We start from the raw sequence: 18,122 nt of genomic DNA, 5'->3' as shown, positions 1-18,122 counted from the left end.
GTGAAGTTAGTGGTTAGTGGCTGAGGACAAGACATCCCAATCCATCTCCTGAGTGTCATCTCTATTTCCAGCGATGACAGCATGAGATAGGAGATGTGACACTAGCTGGCCCTAACATTTCTCTAAACATCTCTGATGCGGCAGGCACAGAGCAAAACTACTCTCCTCCAGTGACAGTCCGGTGGGGTGCGCAGTAAATAGAAATCACATTATTTATCCTGGCTCAGATTAAAAAGTTACTGCATTGCGGGGATTCCCGGCATTTCATTAAACTGCGGAATAGATGAATACATATGTAAGAGGAGACAGACTGCATCTATATCTCCTCTCTGGTTCAATGAGTAATGCTCTTGCGGCTTCCTGAGAGGACCACAGTCACTCGCAATAATAAACAATCAGCCATGAGTCAGATACTTTCACTGGAGCGGAGCACAAGTCTCTTTTTCTTTCTCTCTCTCTCTACCTTCCTTCACGTGTGCAAAACAACCACACACGCTCTCTCTCGCAGGCAAACACGAATTCGGACTTTCTTCTGTCACTGTGACAATCACGCATGCTCGTACATAACCAGCAGCAGATGAGAGCTCAAACCTTCACCAGTTTGAACCCTCATCACCACAATCTTATTACTGACTCTCCAAACAAGAATCCAGTGGGTGTTTCAACTGCGTCTGAGAGCCACGCTTTCTGCTTGAAGATGGAAATGAGAGAGAGCCGGTAGCCCACTGCTCACTCATGAGAACGCCGTCACCATACGAGGCTCCTCACATCTGTGGCTTGTTATTGCCAGAAAGTTCATATCTGTAATGGCGGGAGGAAGTTCAGTGGGAGATGGAGATGATATGGAGAACCAAGAAGCTGATACTGAGATAGCGTAGATGAAGAGCAATGGGAGTAAAATGGATGGACTGTAGCAGAGAGGCCCAATACAAAGCAGTGTGCTGAAGGCCGGGCTGTCTGAGTGCATATTTGTGGAGTGTGCGGAGTATAAATAGACATCCTGCAGAAGTTTGTGTGTGCATTGTGTGAGTCATGTGTTGTACACTGTTATATCTCCATGCATGTGCATGTAGGTACATGTCCATGTGAGTTTTCATCTGCAGCAAATGACTTGGACCTCATTGTGACCTTTTATCGTTCCAGCCTGTTTTTCAGATTTGAGCTATATGTCCTTGTGTAAAGGGTAGGTTGGAAATTAAAAGAATGAATGAGAGGGATAGGGGACAGACATGGGGATAGTTTGAGGCAGACAGCAACAGATAAGGAAGTAGAAAGGGACTCTGATTGAGGAAGTGTAGGAGTGCAGAAGAGAGCTGGCCCAGGTATTTTACTATAATTAGAAAAATGTTGGGGTTGTGTGTGTGTGTTGGAGGGGGCAGTGGGTTTTGTGTGTGTGTGTGTGTGTGTGTGTGTGTGTGTGTGTGTGTGTGCCTTTGCGTGTGTTGGGGGTAGTGATGACAGTTGTGGGCCTAGAAGCTGTAAACACAGATACACTGTCAAGAGATCCTCCTTTAAACAAACACACACTTCCTGTTGTCAGTGCAAGCGATTGTAGTCACTGCTCGTAATTGAGATCTGCCGACAGTTATGGGTAACACAAATAAACCACGCACAAGCACAATCTGTCCACACAAACAGTTCAAAAATATGGCTTCTCGGATTAAACATGTGCAAAACCAGACTTTTCTTTTCATTGAGCCCTGTGGAGTGCATTCACGTCACATTTCTATTTGATTTATAAAATTGCAACATTGAAAAAAGGCTGTGGGCACCAGACGGTAATGAGAAACTTGAGTTTTTAAACATCAGTGCATAATTTACAATGCACATTAGCAGACTGAGTCACCAACACATTTCTATAAATAGTATTAAAGAGGAACAAAGGACCATAGCAGATATCAGGAAAGCACTCAATATGCCAAAGAGTTTCCTTCACTCAGAGAACAGAGAACCACTGCTTTTGTCATTGATGTACTGAAAGTCTCCATCGAACATAAAAAGCTATACTCATGACTCAAGACCATGTTGAATCAAATTTCAACTAAGTCATAATGTACAATGAAGTGTCTTGGAAATGATATCTATTTATATATTTATATATGTGTATGTATTTTGCTAAATCATTTACATTTCACAGGGGAACCTTTTCTGAGTCAAATTTAGAATATTTTGAGTTGCAGTCAGTTTCTTATTTGACAGCATTTTAAACTCATAAAGGTTAATAAGAAAAGTATTACAATGAGATATTAAGTCTAAAGACACACTAAACATGTAAACTCCACAGATTGAGTTCACATTGCATAGTCCTCATTCAGCCTTTTGTTTGTACCCCCTCCTGTGTTTATGGGAGTTGATGTGAACGTTTGAGACACAACCTTGGAACAATTCACCATCAAAATGGCCTCGTGAGTTTGTATATCCACTCAAGCCATAACTGTTTAAATGACACATCCTTTAGCATGGAACACATTACATGTTTCGCACAAACACATCAACATATCCACGCCCTCTATTGTGCCGGCCCTTTGACAGTCCATGTCATTCACTCAAAAGAGTACAACACTGAATGCGGAGAAAACACTCAAATAGGTCATGTTACCTATACATAAGCTATTTTTTTAGAGGAAGTGCTATTTTGTGCTATTGTCTTGCTTTCACAAAATATGTATTTGTGTAACCACAGTCCTGGACACAGTGGTACCTTTACTCCCCTTAGACCTGTTCATAAATACTTGGAATTAATTAGAATGACTTACTAAAATGTGTCATTCACCACACACAATGAATGTTTCTTCATAAAATCCATGTAACCATCAAAGTTATTTAAAAAGTGTTTAAAATGTAACTTGCAGATCTAAATACTATCCAAAATTCCAACATCTATCACAACAAAGTAATAACCACCACTTGGACACGAGATGATACAATTAAATATTACAAGAGGACAAGGAGAAAAGGGAGAGCAGGTCTTAAAATAGTGACTAAACCTGTATTTGCTCATTTCTTACACATCTGCTAACCTTCAGCTTGTCTTGTCTGCTGCTTACTGCTAATTTACCCCGCATGACTCATGCAGAAGGGGAGACACTCAGGGGAGGGAGGGTGGTCGGTAAGATTAAAGAACAGAGAGGGAGAAAAGCTGCTCTGGGGCAGCAGGTACATTTCATCCCACATGTGTCTGTGTCAGACCTCATACGAGTAATTAACATGTTGATGATGAACATAGCATGGGTGAGCGGCAGCGTGCAGTCTGGGTCTTCAGGGCCCACCTGAGTGATTCGCCAGACACGCACTCAGGTAACTTGAAGCACGAAACACACAAACATGTTCTGTGGGGTCTTTAGGAGCCAGCTGCAATAGTTTTACCAGTTTACTCACTCTTAATGGAAGGCCAGCACAGCAAAGACGCGAGAAGCACCACACTCATCAAAGTGTCTTCAACCACAAACTCCCCCCCTTCTCTCTTGATCTAACATGTTTATCTTTTTCTTGTAAGCATATTTCTGTATGACTTGAAGACAAAACAAACAAACAAGAACTTGTTTTCGCCCATTTTTGGTCTCTTTGTGATTACATCATAATCTAGTTTATAATTATATTTTTCTTTCTTCTTTATGAGACATACTAAATGTCATCAATAATACATAATTCAACCAGAACCAGCTGTCAAGCAATATCTATTATTTTAATATTATATTTATTATCATCATTATTATTATAATTATATTTAAGTGAATCAATATTTTAAATACTTTAATAATCCGGCAAAACATTGCCTAAATTCCCTTTGGCTATAGGAATATCTTACTCCCCCAGTATCTTATCCTGCAATGAAACATGATGATTATTGTTAGTGAAATATCTTTACACCTACTGGACTGGGACACATATGGGACTTTTTATCCCCAGAGGAAGCTTCCTAATAACTTTAGAGATCTTCTCACCTTTCATCTAGCACCATCATCAGGTCAAAGTTTCAACTTGTCCAATACTGACCAAACACCTGCAAAGATAAGGACATTCCCATCCGCACCTTTTATTAAGTATTCATTCTAACTGTTTATTAACAGTGCACATTGGGAAAATATTACTTTGGTTGACATGTTTGACCGATAATGGAGATTCTTCCAAATTATCTGTTTAATAAAGAGTCTACATTATTTTAGCTCTGCCTTGAACATGTGCAATTGATGTAGTTGCTATTCTGGTTCATATTATTTTATCATCAGAGGAAGTTGTAAGGGTCTACAACAAATGGCAACCTACAGTAGTTGTCATTTCATCAGAGCAACAAACCTGAACTTGACGTACTGTACATAACTCCACCAAAATATTGCAGCTTATCTTTTGAAAACCTTGTCATGTTCCCCATAAATGTATTTATAAAGATGATTATCCGAAAACCTGAGCATTTGCAAGCAAGAGAATGACATACACGCTTTAACCTTGCTGAATGTGCATGCCCCCCACAAATCTAACACCTCATGTTACCAGTTAATGTATGTGAGGCCCCACTCTAAACACAGAGAAAATCCACAAATCAATCTCCAATCTGCGCTGGAATGGAATGTGTCCCGTTGAGGCTGTTCACCTGGACAGAGTTTTCGAATGTTACGCCTGCCAATCACACCAAGCATTCAGACAACACAGCACAGCCTGCTTACAATCTGAGAGACGGAGGGGGAGAAAAACCAAGGTAGTCATGTTTATGGGTTTGGAAAAGCCTGTGGCATTTCCTGATCATCCATGCCAAGCCTCTGTTGGTGTTCTTTCCAACCCTCAGTTTGTATAACACCAATCGTTGTCTTCCTTTTACACATATATTTTAAGACTTACTTTGGCTAATGTTGTTGCCAGATTTAGTGGGGTTTTGAAGGAACAGGTGCCAAATCACAGGAAAATATCTAAAGCGTGTTCAGGATATTTTTCTGTGATAAAGAAAAACTTGGATGTTATCTGTATTTTCCTTTTGCAGCAAACAAAATCCATTTAGAGTTACATAATAGTTAGCAGCAAAACGATTTATAATACCCTTTGATAAAAGGGAAAGCGTGTGTCTCATACTGGAATATACAGTATGAGTGAGTTGGTGGTCACTTATATTGGTTTAGCTTTCATTACGGGAGCTACAGTAGAACGAAACCTCAGTGACCCTAATGCCCATCCCTGGACTGTGTTTTATGATGATGGAAAACGCTGTGACCTTTCTGTTGCTGCTTACAGGAAGTGTACACTTTTTTCCGTATTAGAAAAAAACAAATGGTGCCAATTAAAAACAAACCACATTATTGTTACCAGATTGAGGGAAGTTTATTCTGACTTGGGTTGATTGCCCTGGGCCTGTCATGACCTGGAGGCTGCTGATGGTGTCGGGACTAAATTTAGCTCTAATGGTACAATCAAAACGTCATTGAGCGTCAATGCTGTTCCAAAAATAGTCTTCGCTGGTAAAACTCTACGCAAAAGGATGTTAAATCTTTATCAAATGAACTTCAGAGAGGTTAACCAATAACATGCTGGTCCTTGGAAGTCCAGTCACGGTTCATGTTGTTGATGCATTGTTAATCTTATGTGTTACTTCCTGCAATTAGTGAAACAAAATAAAAGAAAGCCTCTTTAAGTTAGTCACACAGTTCCAGCTTTGAGTGCTTTAGTCTGGGTGAATTGCTTTATGGAATTGTTGGATAAGCTGGTAAAAAGAATAACGGATGGCCAGAAAAACGAAGTTAAAACAAAGAAGAAAAGGCCTGTCACTCAAATGTAAATGCGTCTATTGTATGAATCATTGTTCTGTTTGACATTACCACAATACCAGAACAATTGCATCAACATCTTGATGGGAAAGAACCAGTCAGGATGGAGTTCTCCGTTTTACGCAAGTCTCAAATGTAGCCCTGTTATCCAAACCATTTCTTTGGATGCATAAACAAGGGTGAACCATAATAATATCTGAATTGTAAATCTACATGTGCACATCATTGCTACAAGAATAGCATGCCAAAGTTAAATTAGACAATAACATGTTTAACAGACAGATAATGTATTTATATTAATGTTTGACTCTATTATCTTTCCAAAACGAACAGTTTATAATCCATAGTTAAAACGTAGACTTGTTTTGTGGTTGGCCAGCGGTCTAAGCCACATGCCTTAACTGTAATACCACGGTTTGATTCTGGCCTGCAAGCTTTATTGCATTTCACTGCCTTTTGCTCTCTTACCAAGACTTTGGTAACATTTAACTGTCAACAACGTAATAAAGTAAAAATGCTCAAATAAATTAGAACAGAAGAAAGGAAAGCAGTTGCATGTGCGGAATGGACTCAGTTAAGCTGTGATTAGCAAAGTCATTTTGGTACCACATGTAAGATGCTAAGCTATCACAGTTAAAAGGATCCTTGCCCAGAACTAAACAACAAAAACACATGAATTTATTTGTTCTCTTGTGGGTTTTGACCTTTGTTTTCCAAATTGAAAATAGATGTAGAACTTGTCCCTGCTTATCCTGCGTCTGTAACTTCTTAACCCAGGCATGTTAAAGGGTACGACCTCGTCCCCATTTACAAGAGTATCCTGTTACAACCTCCCTTGTACATATTGCTATATAGCACACCTACCAAGACCTCCCAGTCCGACACATCTCCAAGAAAAACAAACATCTTTATATTTTCCACTCTAAACTATGGCCTTATTGATTCTTAGATTACCATCAGATAAACACAAATACCATCAGGTAAAGCACTCGTAATGTAGTGGGAAAGAAGAACTACTCTAACTCTGGTGTTGGCATCTGGCTTTCTGATGCTTTTGGCAAAAGATGGTTAATTGGTGCCTGGTGGAAACCTCTGGCCTGCAGGTAAAGCTCCACACACATATCCAGTGTTAGAATTCAAAGTAAGCACTCTCAGTTTCATCGCCAAATTACTTTTAGTTTGTACTTTTTTCAGTGTAATCAGTAACACTAGTATTGTCACAAGTTAAACAATTGAACTGCTGAAACAACTTCAAAACATTCATCTGCTACTCAGTAATATGTATCTAATATCTAATATATATCATTCCAATAACTTGTATATAGACTCGTACTGCACTATTCCACATGCTCACTTTATTTTATAACTATCTTTCTTTTTGTATTGCTCTTGCTATCTGTATTGTTATTATGTTGCAGTGTTGGAGAAGCCTGTGACATAAGATTTTCAACAACATAATTACTCTGTAGCTATGTCAGTTTGACAATAAAGAACCTTGAACCTTGAACCTTGAGTTTATTACCCGACTGAAAATGTTCCTTACTGTTGCATCCCTACTGAGAATCTTGTTATTGCTGACAGACATTGGTTTAACTTCTCATCTACCTTGAGCCATGTCGAAGTGTACCCTATGGTGTGTCAGTACACCATGTTGTCACTGATTGTTACTGTACGCCTGCAATATATCACAATTTGTACAACTCCTAACCACAAATCACACCCGTCAGTGATGCCCAGTGTGGTCTGACGTTAAACAGACTTTAAACTTTTGAAAAAACATGGTAGCAAAACACTACTTTTCCGCCTCTTATTAAGTAACGCCTAATCCTAATTTCTTGCAATTATTTGATATGTCTCCGCTGTAAAATGATTAATTATAAAATGACTTTTTGGCAAAGTAGCAATTACCAACATGTGCTTCGTACACAAACACAAACAGTGAAACACAGATGTGGATGCACTTCGCTTTTCAGCAGATGTTTCTTCTTCCAGGAAGTATGACATGTTCGGTCTGGTCCGAGTAGAGCCAAAGCAACTGGCCAGATGTGACAATAAAAACAAGCACCTCAGGTCATTACAATACAACACTTTTATTGTGAATATATTATATTTGCACAATAATCAACACCATATTATAAACATTTTTCTTTACTTTCATTTTCTCTTTTTTACAGTAAATAGTATAAGTGTACAAATGTATACAAAAGTTATTCAGGCTAGTCAAGTTCCACAAAAAGATTAATTCATGTACAGTATTAAAGCACAATCAGATATTGGAGGGACACGCACATGCCTGCACATAGACACGGGATCCCCGGGGTAAAACACATGTCAACACGCAACTTTGATAGACAGGCATAACCTGAACACTCAACAGGGTCAGCATGAAGGCTAGGTGGAGAGAACTCTACTTTCATTTTTTAAATAGCTACAATGAAAAAGGAAAACTTGAGTTTGATCTTAATGCTGTATGGTAATGTGAGGCAATGTAAAAATGACCACTGGGAGTAGTGTATTCTCTAAGTTCTCTCCAACAGGCCCTGATGCTGATCATAGGCAAAGACAGCGTTCAAACACAGAACAAGCTCATCCCATGACATTGCAGCATTTCAACACCGAGCCTTCAGCGTCTGCTTCACAGCACTTATAGAGCAAAACAAAGAGGAAACAAGCATAGGGAGGAACACAGCAAGGAGAAGGAAACAAGGAAACAGTCATTTTGATATGCTGATCTCATTCACAAGTCATTTTGGCTCCTGAGTCATGTGATCCAGAACGGGAACAGAACAGGCCTAATAAAGAGAGGTTTTGGAACGCGAGGCTCGAGTCTGGTTTAGGTTTGTTTTGAACATGAAGGAAAATTAAATCCCTTTCTTTAATCAAAATCCCTGCTTGTTTCTGCTGCTGCCTGGGCCACATCAATTATAACAACTGCAGCTGATTTGGCCCATTCCACAACATTTTACTGCAAGGGCTACCATTTTCTACTCAACTGCAGCAGCATTAGCATAAAGCCTACATGGTGATAATACAACTCTGATTCATTGTTTCATTCAGTAACACACTGATTGAGCTACTGTGTAGGCACTGGGAATTTGATGTGTTAAAATTGAAGACAACCAAAGCTGTCAGACCAAGGACAAACACATTTTCAATTGTAATATCCTAATATATTTAGATTCACATGATCTCACTTCATCTCAGTGAGGTATAGATATCTATCTATCTAACGTCATAACTTGAATACTGATGTAGACCCACATCTGAGGTCTGTCTTAAAATAAACTATCAGATTCTCTGTAGTCGGGTAGTGTATCTGTGATCCTTGGTACTGTGTGGAGCTTTGGTGTCAGAGGACTGGTGTTGTCTTTAGCTCTGTACTGAGCACATGCTGCTACAATACAACACCTAGTTAGTCATGTAACGCTATTTGATTTTGAGTATAAAAAATCCCAACTTCATAAATATATCAGTACAGTACATTTAAAAACACTTAAACAAAAAGGGAATATAGTTGCACTGGTGGCCTAAAATAATCATCATTACAGCATTATGATTCATACGCAATAAATAAGCAACAAACAATATTGACAACGACACAAATCAACGCTGTCAGTGAACATACAGTCTTTGAAGGATATTTAGTTGGCATAGTGGGACTCTTCAACCTCCGCAAAAATAAATCAAAGAAACTAAAGAGGCAGAATTAAAGGGTTTGGTTAGCTCTTACTCTTGCACCATAAGAGAGGATTATGGAGTATATCATGGAAATGAATGCAGCTGAGCACAGTATATGTGTCTCTATTTTTGGAAATGACAAGGAGGAAACAATTGAGCACCCTTTGGCATTGAAAAAATGATACGGTCATCATAAAGCATAATGTCTTGTTGCAACTTTCCTGCATACATCCTGCATGGCATAACTGGAGTGTCTTCTGGCCTTGTGTGGGATGAGATAATGATGTGTTTGTGTGTGTAGGGGTCATGAGTTTTGTAAAGCTGTGATGAGCCACATCATCAGTAGTTGGAGTCCAAGCATTTGCCAAAGACATGGGCTCAAGCTGGTCCCTCCTCCACAATCAGAATCATCTTCCTGTTGGACAAAGCAGTTGTCAATCAATCAGATCAACAGTCTTCTACTTTATCCAGTATATCTGCTGCGACTTTACACCATCATCACTGCTTTTCTACAAACAATAACGAGCAGTTTATGACTTATATGAGAAGAGCAAAAGCACTCGCATATCCATCATCCCATATGTTATTAAAATAAAGCTGGAACCAGGAAATGCAAAGCAAAAAGACTGGAAACAGGGCTAGCATGGCTCTCTGTAGACACAATGCTCCTAGGAGAACCTCAAAAACGTACTCATAAACACATGTCATTTGTTTATTTCCTACAAAGAGTGAAATGTAAAAAACAGAATCCCTGGTTATACAGTGAACATGTGCAGGACTATGTCTTGGCAGTGTTCTATGTTTGCAGTCTTTGTGCTAATCTAACTGCCTGCCAATGGTAGCTTGACATCTACTAGAAAAGCATTCTCTTGTTTAACTCTTGACAAGAAAACAAACAAGCATCTTATCCCGAAATGATCTGTTAATTTAAATGCTGTGGTGCAGTTACAGAGGCGTCCCAGACCTCATTGTGATTGTGCTGCATGTGTTTGTTTGACAGTGTATTTTTTTTAGTATTCGATGGGAGTATTCAGGATGTCCCTGCATGCCAAAGGCCTAGGAGAGAGAGGTGGGAGTCCACTGTATTCAAAGGGCAGGAAACACACATGGAGCTTCCTCTGTTTACTCCTGTGACAAAATTGACTGGCCTCGTCATAAACGGTCTTCCTATAAGGAGCTGAGCCAAAAGTAAAGGAACAGATGGAAGGAGGAAAAGGGACTCGGCCTACTTTTAAAACTTTCATTTACTTCCTCAGCCATTTTTCCCCTTTCCTTTGTGTCCAAGCACAACCTCCTCACACCTCCCCCAATAATAAGACATTTTATAAACTGTTCAAAGTTGGGTGATGATGCAATGATCTCACACACACAAGTTATCCACCTTGCTCCTTTGTTTGAATGATTTACCTCAAATGAACCACTATGAACTCCCATCTCTCCCATTAAGGGATTCTACAAAAGCTCATGTCTTACTGTATGAGGTCTGGATATTGTATTGGAATTCTTAAAACCTAAAAGACATCTCAGTCTGAGGCAAAATGCATCCAAATGTGTTTACATATTTGGCTGACAAAGCATTTAGCAATGCTGAAGAAAAACTGCATATACGAATATTTATACATAGTTTTGTGAAGCTATTATTGCATAGTGGTGCTGTGAAGCTATTATATCAAATTGGTTTAACACTTTTAACTGCCAAGATACAATCTGCTTGCCATCTGTTGGTGGAAAAAACAGGGGGAAAAAACAAAAAAAAAGATGCCAAAGCAAGATGTAGCAGTCTGTTAGGGAGATAGGCACGCCACAAATAAAAACATTATCATACACAACTGTTTGTACTTAACATGTGGTATTTAGTTCATTCTAGTTGTCAAATTCTTTCTCACTGTTTTTAAATGTGTATGAAAAATTGTTAATGTGACACAAAACCTATAAACTTATGCAATCATTGTGTAAAAGTACAATAACTAATGTGTTTGAGAGAGTATTTCAGGTGGATCAGAGTTGCATAATACCAGGTTGGTTAGATTATTTTTATCAAATATAACTAGGATGGGTGGTGCTTAAATGTTGGGAAAATAGGTATAGGTAATGATCCAGCAAATACCTAATTCCAACCAAGCTTTTCCTGATGTGCCCTTACCAGGCACATTGGGATGACCCGACAGTAAAAATGTAAGTAGTTAATATATCTGTATGGAGCTGTGTGAGGGCACTGACCCTGAACTCAGCACCAGAAACAACAAGAGAGGTATTGGGCTCAACGAAGAACTTCTGCTGATTGGACACAAGGGCTCATCCTATCAGACAGGAGCAGCAGCCGGTGGGATGAAAATCATAAAAAAAAGAATGACAGAGGATGAGTAAAAAGATGATATAAAGCAAGATAAATAATACAAATTGAGTCACATATACATGCAAAATTCATTAAATCAAAAATGTTTTAATAAAATAATTAAATGAATGAATAAATCAAGAACGGATCAAAGGGAAAGACGGCACAGTGCTTTGAATCGGATGAGAGAACTGATGAGAAACAGACAGAACTGACAGGAGCCAACAGCTCAGTAATGCAGCTGTTTCCAGCAATGTTCTCGGGACAGACGCACGTGTGTGGTTGTGTCTTACATTTTCATTGTTGTCGAAACACACGTCAGGCCCTTTGCGGTATCTGGGATTCTGAGCCAGCTCGCATGGATCAGGACCTTCGGCTGAACAGAAAATGTCAGGAAAAAGCGATACACCAGTCGCAGTTAACACTTACAACAGCAACTATTGGATTATCTAATCTGCCTGCCAAAAAGCCTAATGTTCTTCCAACTCATCAACCTTGGCTGGAGATATTTCTTCCAAGATTTTTGCTGACCTGCTATTACAATTTACGAGAACAATAAAGGCAAAAAGGCAGTTCTAGAAATGATTATTAATGATACAAACTATTTGTATGAGTACATTCAAATGAATCTTTATCATTAAGCCATGCCATATGTATGTACGTGTGTATATATATTAAAATACAGCAGCATGTGTGTATTTATTTTAGGGTTGAGTGGGGTCCTTATTAGTGTAGCAACTTGAGGCTGTTTTGACCCCATGGTGGGGATCTCTCATGATGACCTCTGCACTTCTACACCAGTAGGAAGCTACGTTCACGGCACATCTGTCAAACAGATACGCTGAACAAACATACAGTATATCAAAACTCACATTGTACATCCATACAAACACACTGCAGCTCTTAGCCTTAATTCATCCTGATGGCAGCATGCAGACCAGATGAATTAAACAAAGAAATGTAATCTGTGAGTAATATGAGACAGGCTTTCATATGCCGTGCATCTGGTTTACTGTTCACCCCTTAACATTCAGCAGGGACCCACTGCAAACTCCTGAGGTGTGTGTCCTTGTATTGAGAGTGTAAAGCCCCCCTGTCATAAGGGTGATGGATGGAGGGCTGGAAAGTAAAAAGGAAGTGTAACTATGTTTGATTTTTACGAGTGAAAGGATACAGGGTTGTTCAGCCTGTCGCAGCGGCCTGGGGTCACAGGACAAACACGTTGCCTTGGCATCAGTGATCAGGAACACTAGGTTGGTGTTTGGCAGCTTCTCAGCACGATACATCCTAGAAAGAAAGACATTCATAGTGGTAAACAGTGCATACAGTATTTATTCAGTAATATAGCTGTGCTGAAAGAGATATTCTGTACAATATACTGCATTTGCATATAGAGTGTATAGAATATGCTTTATACAGACAGGTATGTGTGCAGTTGGCTACACAATTACAAAGCTAAACCTCTTCTCTCGTCTGGGGATTGGCTTTTTATGGCAGTTTCTGTGTCTACAGTCGTTAACATTGTAAAGCAGCAGACACGTGGGACTCAAAACACCCAGTAATTACAGCCATATTTAACTCCCTCCCACAGCCCAAATTGACACAGAAAGGAGGTTAGAGCAAAGGGGATGTGCAGTGGTCCGTGAATGTGTGTGTTAGTGAGTTTGAAGTATAGCCAGCGAGCGAAGGAAGAAAAACAGATAAAAGAGCTTTTGTGCTTCCCTCTGCAATTCCGGGCACTGACAGATCAAGGTAATCTGCATCTGATCAAAACTCACCAGAAAACAGCTGCCTGAAATCAGGCTGGAAAACAGAGAGAAGCCAGGAAACTAACACTATCCTGGACCCATCCCTGCACACCCATAAACAGAAGGATGTCCAGGAAGAAGAAAGAGTAAAAAGGGGGACAAATCTAAAATAAAGAAACCCATGTAATGCATGAGCGGATATAGTCATTAAAATGGGAGCACATGTACATTTTGCACGTATGACAATAGACCCACATACCTGGAGCAGTTTCCACAGTCCAGTACACCTGAGTAGGATCTTTCCTCATTGTCAAAGAAGTACTGAGTCTGCTCTGTGATGCAGCTTTCCTTAAACATGGCATCTGGTATGTCATCATCCGGTGACTCCGCTAAAAACAAGGGGACATTTTGAATAAAAACAAACTCTACAAAAGATTTATTGAGAGAAAAGTGAGATATAAATCTGTCAAATTTAGAAAGAGGTTGCAAATACTGCTTTGTCATCTCAATATGGCTTACGGTTATGTTTCGATGTACTAGCTTGTGTTGCTTACCTGCTTCTAGAAGGTTAGGGAACATGAGACCAAAGAAGAGCTGCTGAAGTATCGACCTAGACACAGAGAAGGAAAATAACAAAATGAGTCACACAGATGATTCATTAAGCCATCTATAATTTATATTACATTGAACAACAAACACTTTTATAGTGTTTGAGTCATTGGTGATCTAAATGTCAAATGTATCAGTCATTAGATTTTAAAAGATGTGTATATTGCAGTTGGACAGTCATAGAAATATCAGTATATTGTTGTGTAACTGCTCTTGCCCTTCACTTAGCGGTCAGCCTCATCCCTCAACAACATACATCTCTTTCTCATTTAAACTCCTACCCCAAAGTACAAATGTACTCCCACTCGCAAACAATACAAAAAGTGGAAAAACAAAACACAGAAACATAAACTGTACACTCACCAGGCAGCACTGGAGGCCCACCAGCCAATACTGAGCATGTCTACAATGGTAGGCTGAAGAAGGAAAATAAAAGAGAGTCATATACCGTAGAGTAAAATCCAAAATAAAGCTGACAAGGAATTTTCTTTTTACATTTTGTATTACTTTCATGAAACAAGAAATACCTAGAATTAACACTCATTTGACCTTTTCCAACATTTGTGTGATATACTTGATGAGTGATTGTATTTAAAGTGGACCTATCATGCTATATTTAAATGATATATTGTAGGGCCATACCTATATAAGGTATATTTATACGTTTCTGTTTTCAAAATACCAAACAGATCATGCATTTTAGCCATGCCTCATTTCGCTCTATGTGCTGTTTGCTGTCTACGGGTCTGATTCTGCTGACCACGCCCCCCTGCAGGAGAGGGGAGACGTGCTCTGATCAGCTGCTGGGCTGTCAGAAGAGGGGGAGAAAAAGAGATCTACGTCCTCCGTGTTTTATTATATAGAGTCGTTATTCATTTGTTTTAAAGCTCAATAAATAACAAAGAAGACCTTTGACCGGCACTTTTCAAATTTTGTCCGGAAGATTTAAACTTTAACGGACATCTTGACCGGCGAAACAAACTGAAAACTCTGCCGCACGGTCCCCTCGTTCCTTGGAAGAGGCGGAGAGGTGGGTGTTTGACGGGGAGGGATTGCATTGAGCAATCCCTCCCCGTCGAGGCAAGCACTGTAATTCTCTCCGGTTAGTCCACCAGCAGAGGACAAACACCCACCTCTCCGCCTCTTCCAAGGAACGAGGGGAACGGGCAAGGCGTTGCAGCGGGAGCAAACGCTTGCCTCGGGGAGGGAGAAAAAAAGCCACAGCGGAGAATAAAACAGAAGGGTAACCATGGTACTATGGGCGGGAAGTCTTCTTCGCTGCTTTTGTGGCAGACTACAGCGCCACTTACAGGCCTGGCATATGTACTACATCGTCTCCAGCGCTTTCGAGCGGCAATGGCCGGCCGTGGCCCAACCCCACATTCCCCTGATAGGTGGAGAGTTGGCCCAATAGCCGTAGCGCCACCGTCCTGACGTCAGGACAGTGTTCAAATCTGGATCAGTTTTTATCAGATCCGTTGCAGCCCCCTTTTTTAGAGATTTGGGTATGGAGGAAAATAGAGAGGGTTGTGTTTTCTGACACTTGGTGAGTTCCCTGGAACACCGGGGACACATATTCATGTATAAAAGATGTACAAAAGTGCATTTTGCATGATAGGTCCCCTTTAAGTTATGACCGAAAAGTAAAACAGTTGTCACGTTCATACTTTGGTCCGAAAGGATATTTGTGCCAACGCCTTCATAGAATGGGACAAATGAACAAACCACCCTAAAACCTAATATTCCAAATGAATCAAGAACCAATATAGTTGTTAATCAAACATGTGTGTGTCTTACCACAAAGACGGAGCGGGTTCCTGCTGCAATCTTGCCGCCTTTCTCCGGGTCGCAGACAGACTGGTAGTCATAGGTCTTGTTGAAGGAGTACAGAGAGGTGTTGACCAGGTTTATCATCAGCACAGGATCAACCTCTCCAAAGAACTGACCTATCTAGACGAGTTCAAATACAAACACACAAACACATAAAACCTGTCAACAAAAGCAGAGGAAGACTCTACTTGTACAAACAAATCATACAGCTGTGTAACATCTCCTCGGATGGGGCTTTACAGACTTGGCCATTCATTGCTGCATCAGTGCACTGAACATTTGCTTTTAGGTTGCTTAGAGCCAATCAGGACGAGTGGTAAAATGTTCTGAGGCAGCACATTTTACCAGGTGGCAGTCAGCCTGTCCCTCTTCCACTTCGCTTCTAATGCCATGCCCTTTTCACCCTCTGCTGAAGCGCTCTGGATAGGCAAGTGTGGTGTCACGCTCCAGTGTCCCCTGTCTGGGTGTCGATGTTACATTGCTGTCAGTTTCACAGCAGGTTTTCAGCCGCAGCAGGTAGGCTTTGCTTGCTCAACCAAAAGAGCAATTTAAGGCAGAATGTTTGTAACATAGAATAAAGGTGTTATTGTGTTATGTTATCCCATGATTAAAATCAGAATAGTTAACTGTAGCTTCTCAAGGAGCACTCAGGTTATAAGTCTTCTTAGTTGCAGCGTTCCTACTACCTGAGCATTAACAATACATATAGCCCTGATAGAAGAGCTGGAGCCATCATCATAGAATTATGGCTACTTGTTTTAAAGCTGCAGACAGACTTAAAATGATGCATGATCCCAAGATGTTAAAAAGGGAAAGGAGGGTGCTTTTTCAAATGCAAAGACATTGTAATAGCAGAATGGATCAAAGACAGCAGATGTCCCGTCTTGTCTGTCATGCAACGTTTCCAGACCTTCTGCATGTCCTACCGCTGACACACAGGGGCCTATAGCAGCCTGAGAGAGGTGAGTTCACACAGCAGAGCTGACTTCTTGCATTCACAGGGGACTTGCTTCACTTTACCACAGCCTCCATGACTGACTAAAACCCATCACAATCTTCCTTTGATCCTCCTCCAGTCGCTAGTGCTTTACTTTACTGGAGACATCGATGTACTGCTGTCCTACAGGAGCTTTCAAACAGCTCATAGCTAACAGGCCATTATCATACCTCAGCAGAGTCATAAGCCCTTTATATGACCTCTATATGGGATTGATGGATCCCTGTGGCATAGAGAAGCTAGGTATGAAGAAAGGTAGAGCAAAGTAAGACATTTGAACGATGGCAAAGTATTTGATTTGAACTTTTCTGACTGTATGACCACAGATGACCACATGAGCTCGGGATTTAAGATTTTCATTGTCATTTCTACACTGTGGCTAGTTTGCATATGACATTAAAGCCTTTGAATCTTGAATCAGATGTTTTATTGTGGGAGGGTTTATCAAATAATTGGACAAGGACAAAGGCAGCAGAAAAGTGAAGTATACATGGTTGTAATAACGTGAAAAAACTGCTTTTCGGGTAACTTACAAGGGTGATATACTCTTCCTGGTTTGACATCAGAAGAAATCCTCCATCATCCAGGATTACACAGTCCACATGCTGTGGGGGGAAAAAAGATAAAGAGTACAAATAAAGTAGTAACAAGTATTTGGAATTTAAAAAGAGCTTTCATTATTTATAAAGAGGTACTAGTCAAGCTTTATTACAAAAGGTTTCATTGCTGTACCTTGTCATTCCTTAGACAGCCACAGATCTCATCCTTGCACTAAAACGTAAAAAAGTGAACCAGATCATTTGTATTTTATAACGACAAAGCTGTAAACAAATTGTACATATGATACAATGAGTCTTTATAAACACAACTTACGTTCAGTTTCAGTGTAGCATTTATTAAACTGTTCATCCAGAATGAGACATTGAGTTTCACACCCACCACTACAAAGCAAACCACAAAACAGGCAGATGCACATATATTGAAACTTGTCATTTATATTGCATCGAACAAATCCTCAAACTTGGGTTAGCAAGACTGACCTGCTGGCTTGAGCGTGACTTCACCAATCGTGACGTCCACTGATTTGCTCACTAGAATACCTGAGTCAGTAACAGACTCCCTCACCTCTGCTGCAGTGGAGAAGGGATACACAAGGGAAGGGAATGAAATCA

The 18,122-nt window shown here is 40.1% G+C and overlaps 1 protein-coding gene across 1 annotated transcript in view; it reads right to left on the bottom strand.

The window, feature by feature from the left end:
• Positions 1-9,679: 9,679 nt before the first annotated feature.
• The window catches only part of LOC117491237 (voltage-dependent calcium channel subunit alpha-2/delta-1), a 54,648-nt gene continuing 46,205 nt past the window's right edge, over positions 9,680-18,122 (bottom strand). The window contains exons 28-39 of the mRNA XM_034141115.1: positions 17,991-18,080; positions 17,824-17,891; positions 17,683-17,721; positions 17,484-17,555; positions 15,921-16,073; positions 14,487-14,539; positions 14,069-14,124; positions 13,774-13,903; positions 12,941-13,053; positions 12,060-12,142; positions 11,652-11,731; positions 9,680-9,846 (exon numbers count right to left, since the gene is read on the bottom strand). Of these exons, the coding sequence (XP_033997006.1) occupies positions 9,810-9,846; positions 11,652-11,731; positions 12,060-12,142; positions 12,941-13,053; positions 13,774-13,903; positions 14,069-14,124; positions 14,487-14,539; positions 15,921-16,073; positions 17,484-17,555; positions 17,683-17,721; positions 17,824-17,891; positions 17,991-18,080 (974 nt within the window). The 3' untranslated portion in view covers positions 9,680-9,809. The remainder of the gene's footprint in view (positions 9,847-11,651; positions 11,732-12,059; positions 12,143-12,940; positions 13,054-13,773; positions 13,904-14,068; positions 14,125-14,486; positions 14,540-15,920; positions 16,074-17,483; positions 17,556-17,682; positions 17,722-17,823; positions 17,892-17,990; positions 18,081-18,122) is intronic.

This window comes from Trematomus bernacchii, unplaced genomic scaffold (assembly GCF_902827165.1).
Source record: "Trematomus bernacchii unplaced genomic scaffold, fTreBer1.1, whole genome shotgun sequence".
Taxonomy (NCBI): Eukaryota; Metazoa; Chordata; class Actinopteri; order Perciformes; family Nototheniidae; genus Trematomus; species Trematomus bernacchii.
The sequence above is the reverse complement of the archived record's forward strand: the minus strand, read 5'-3'. Positions and strand labels throughout refer to the sequence as shown.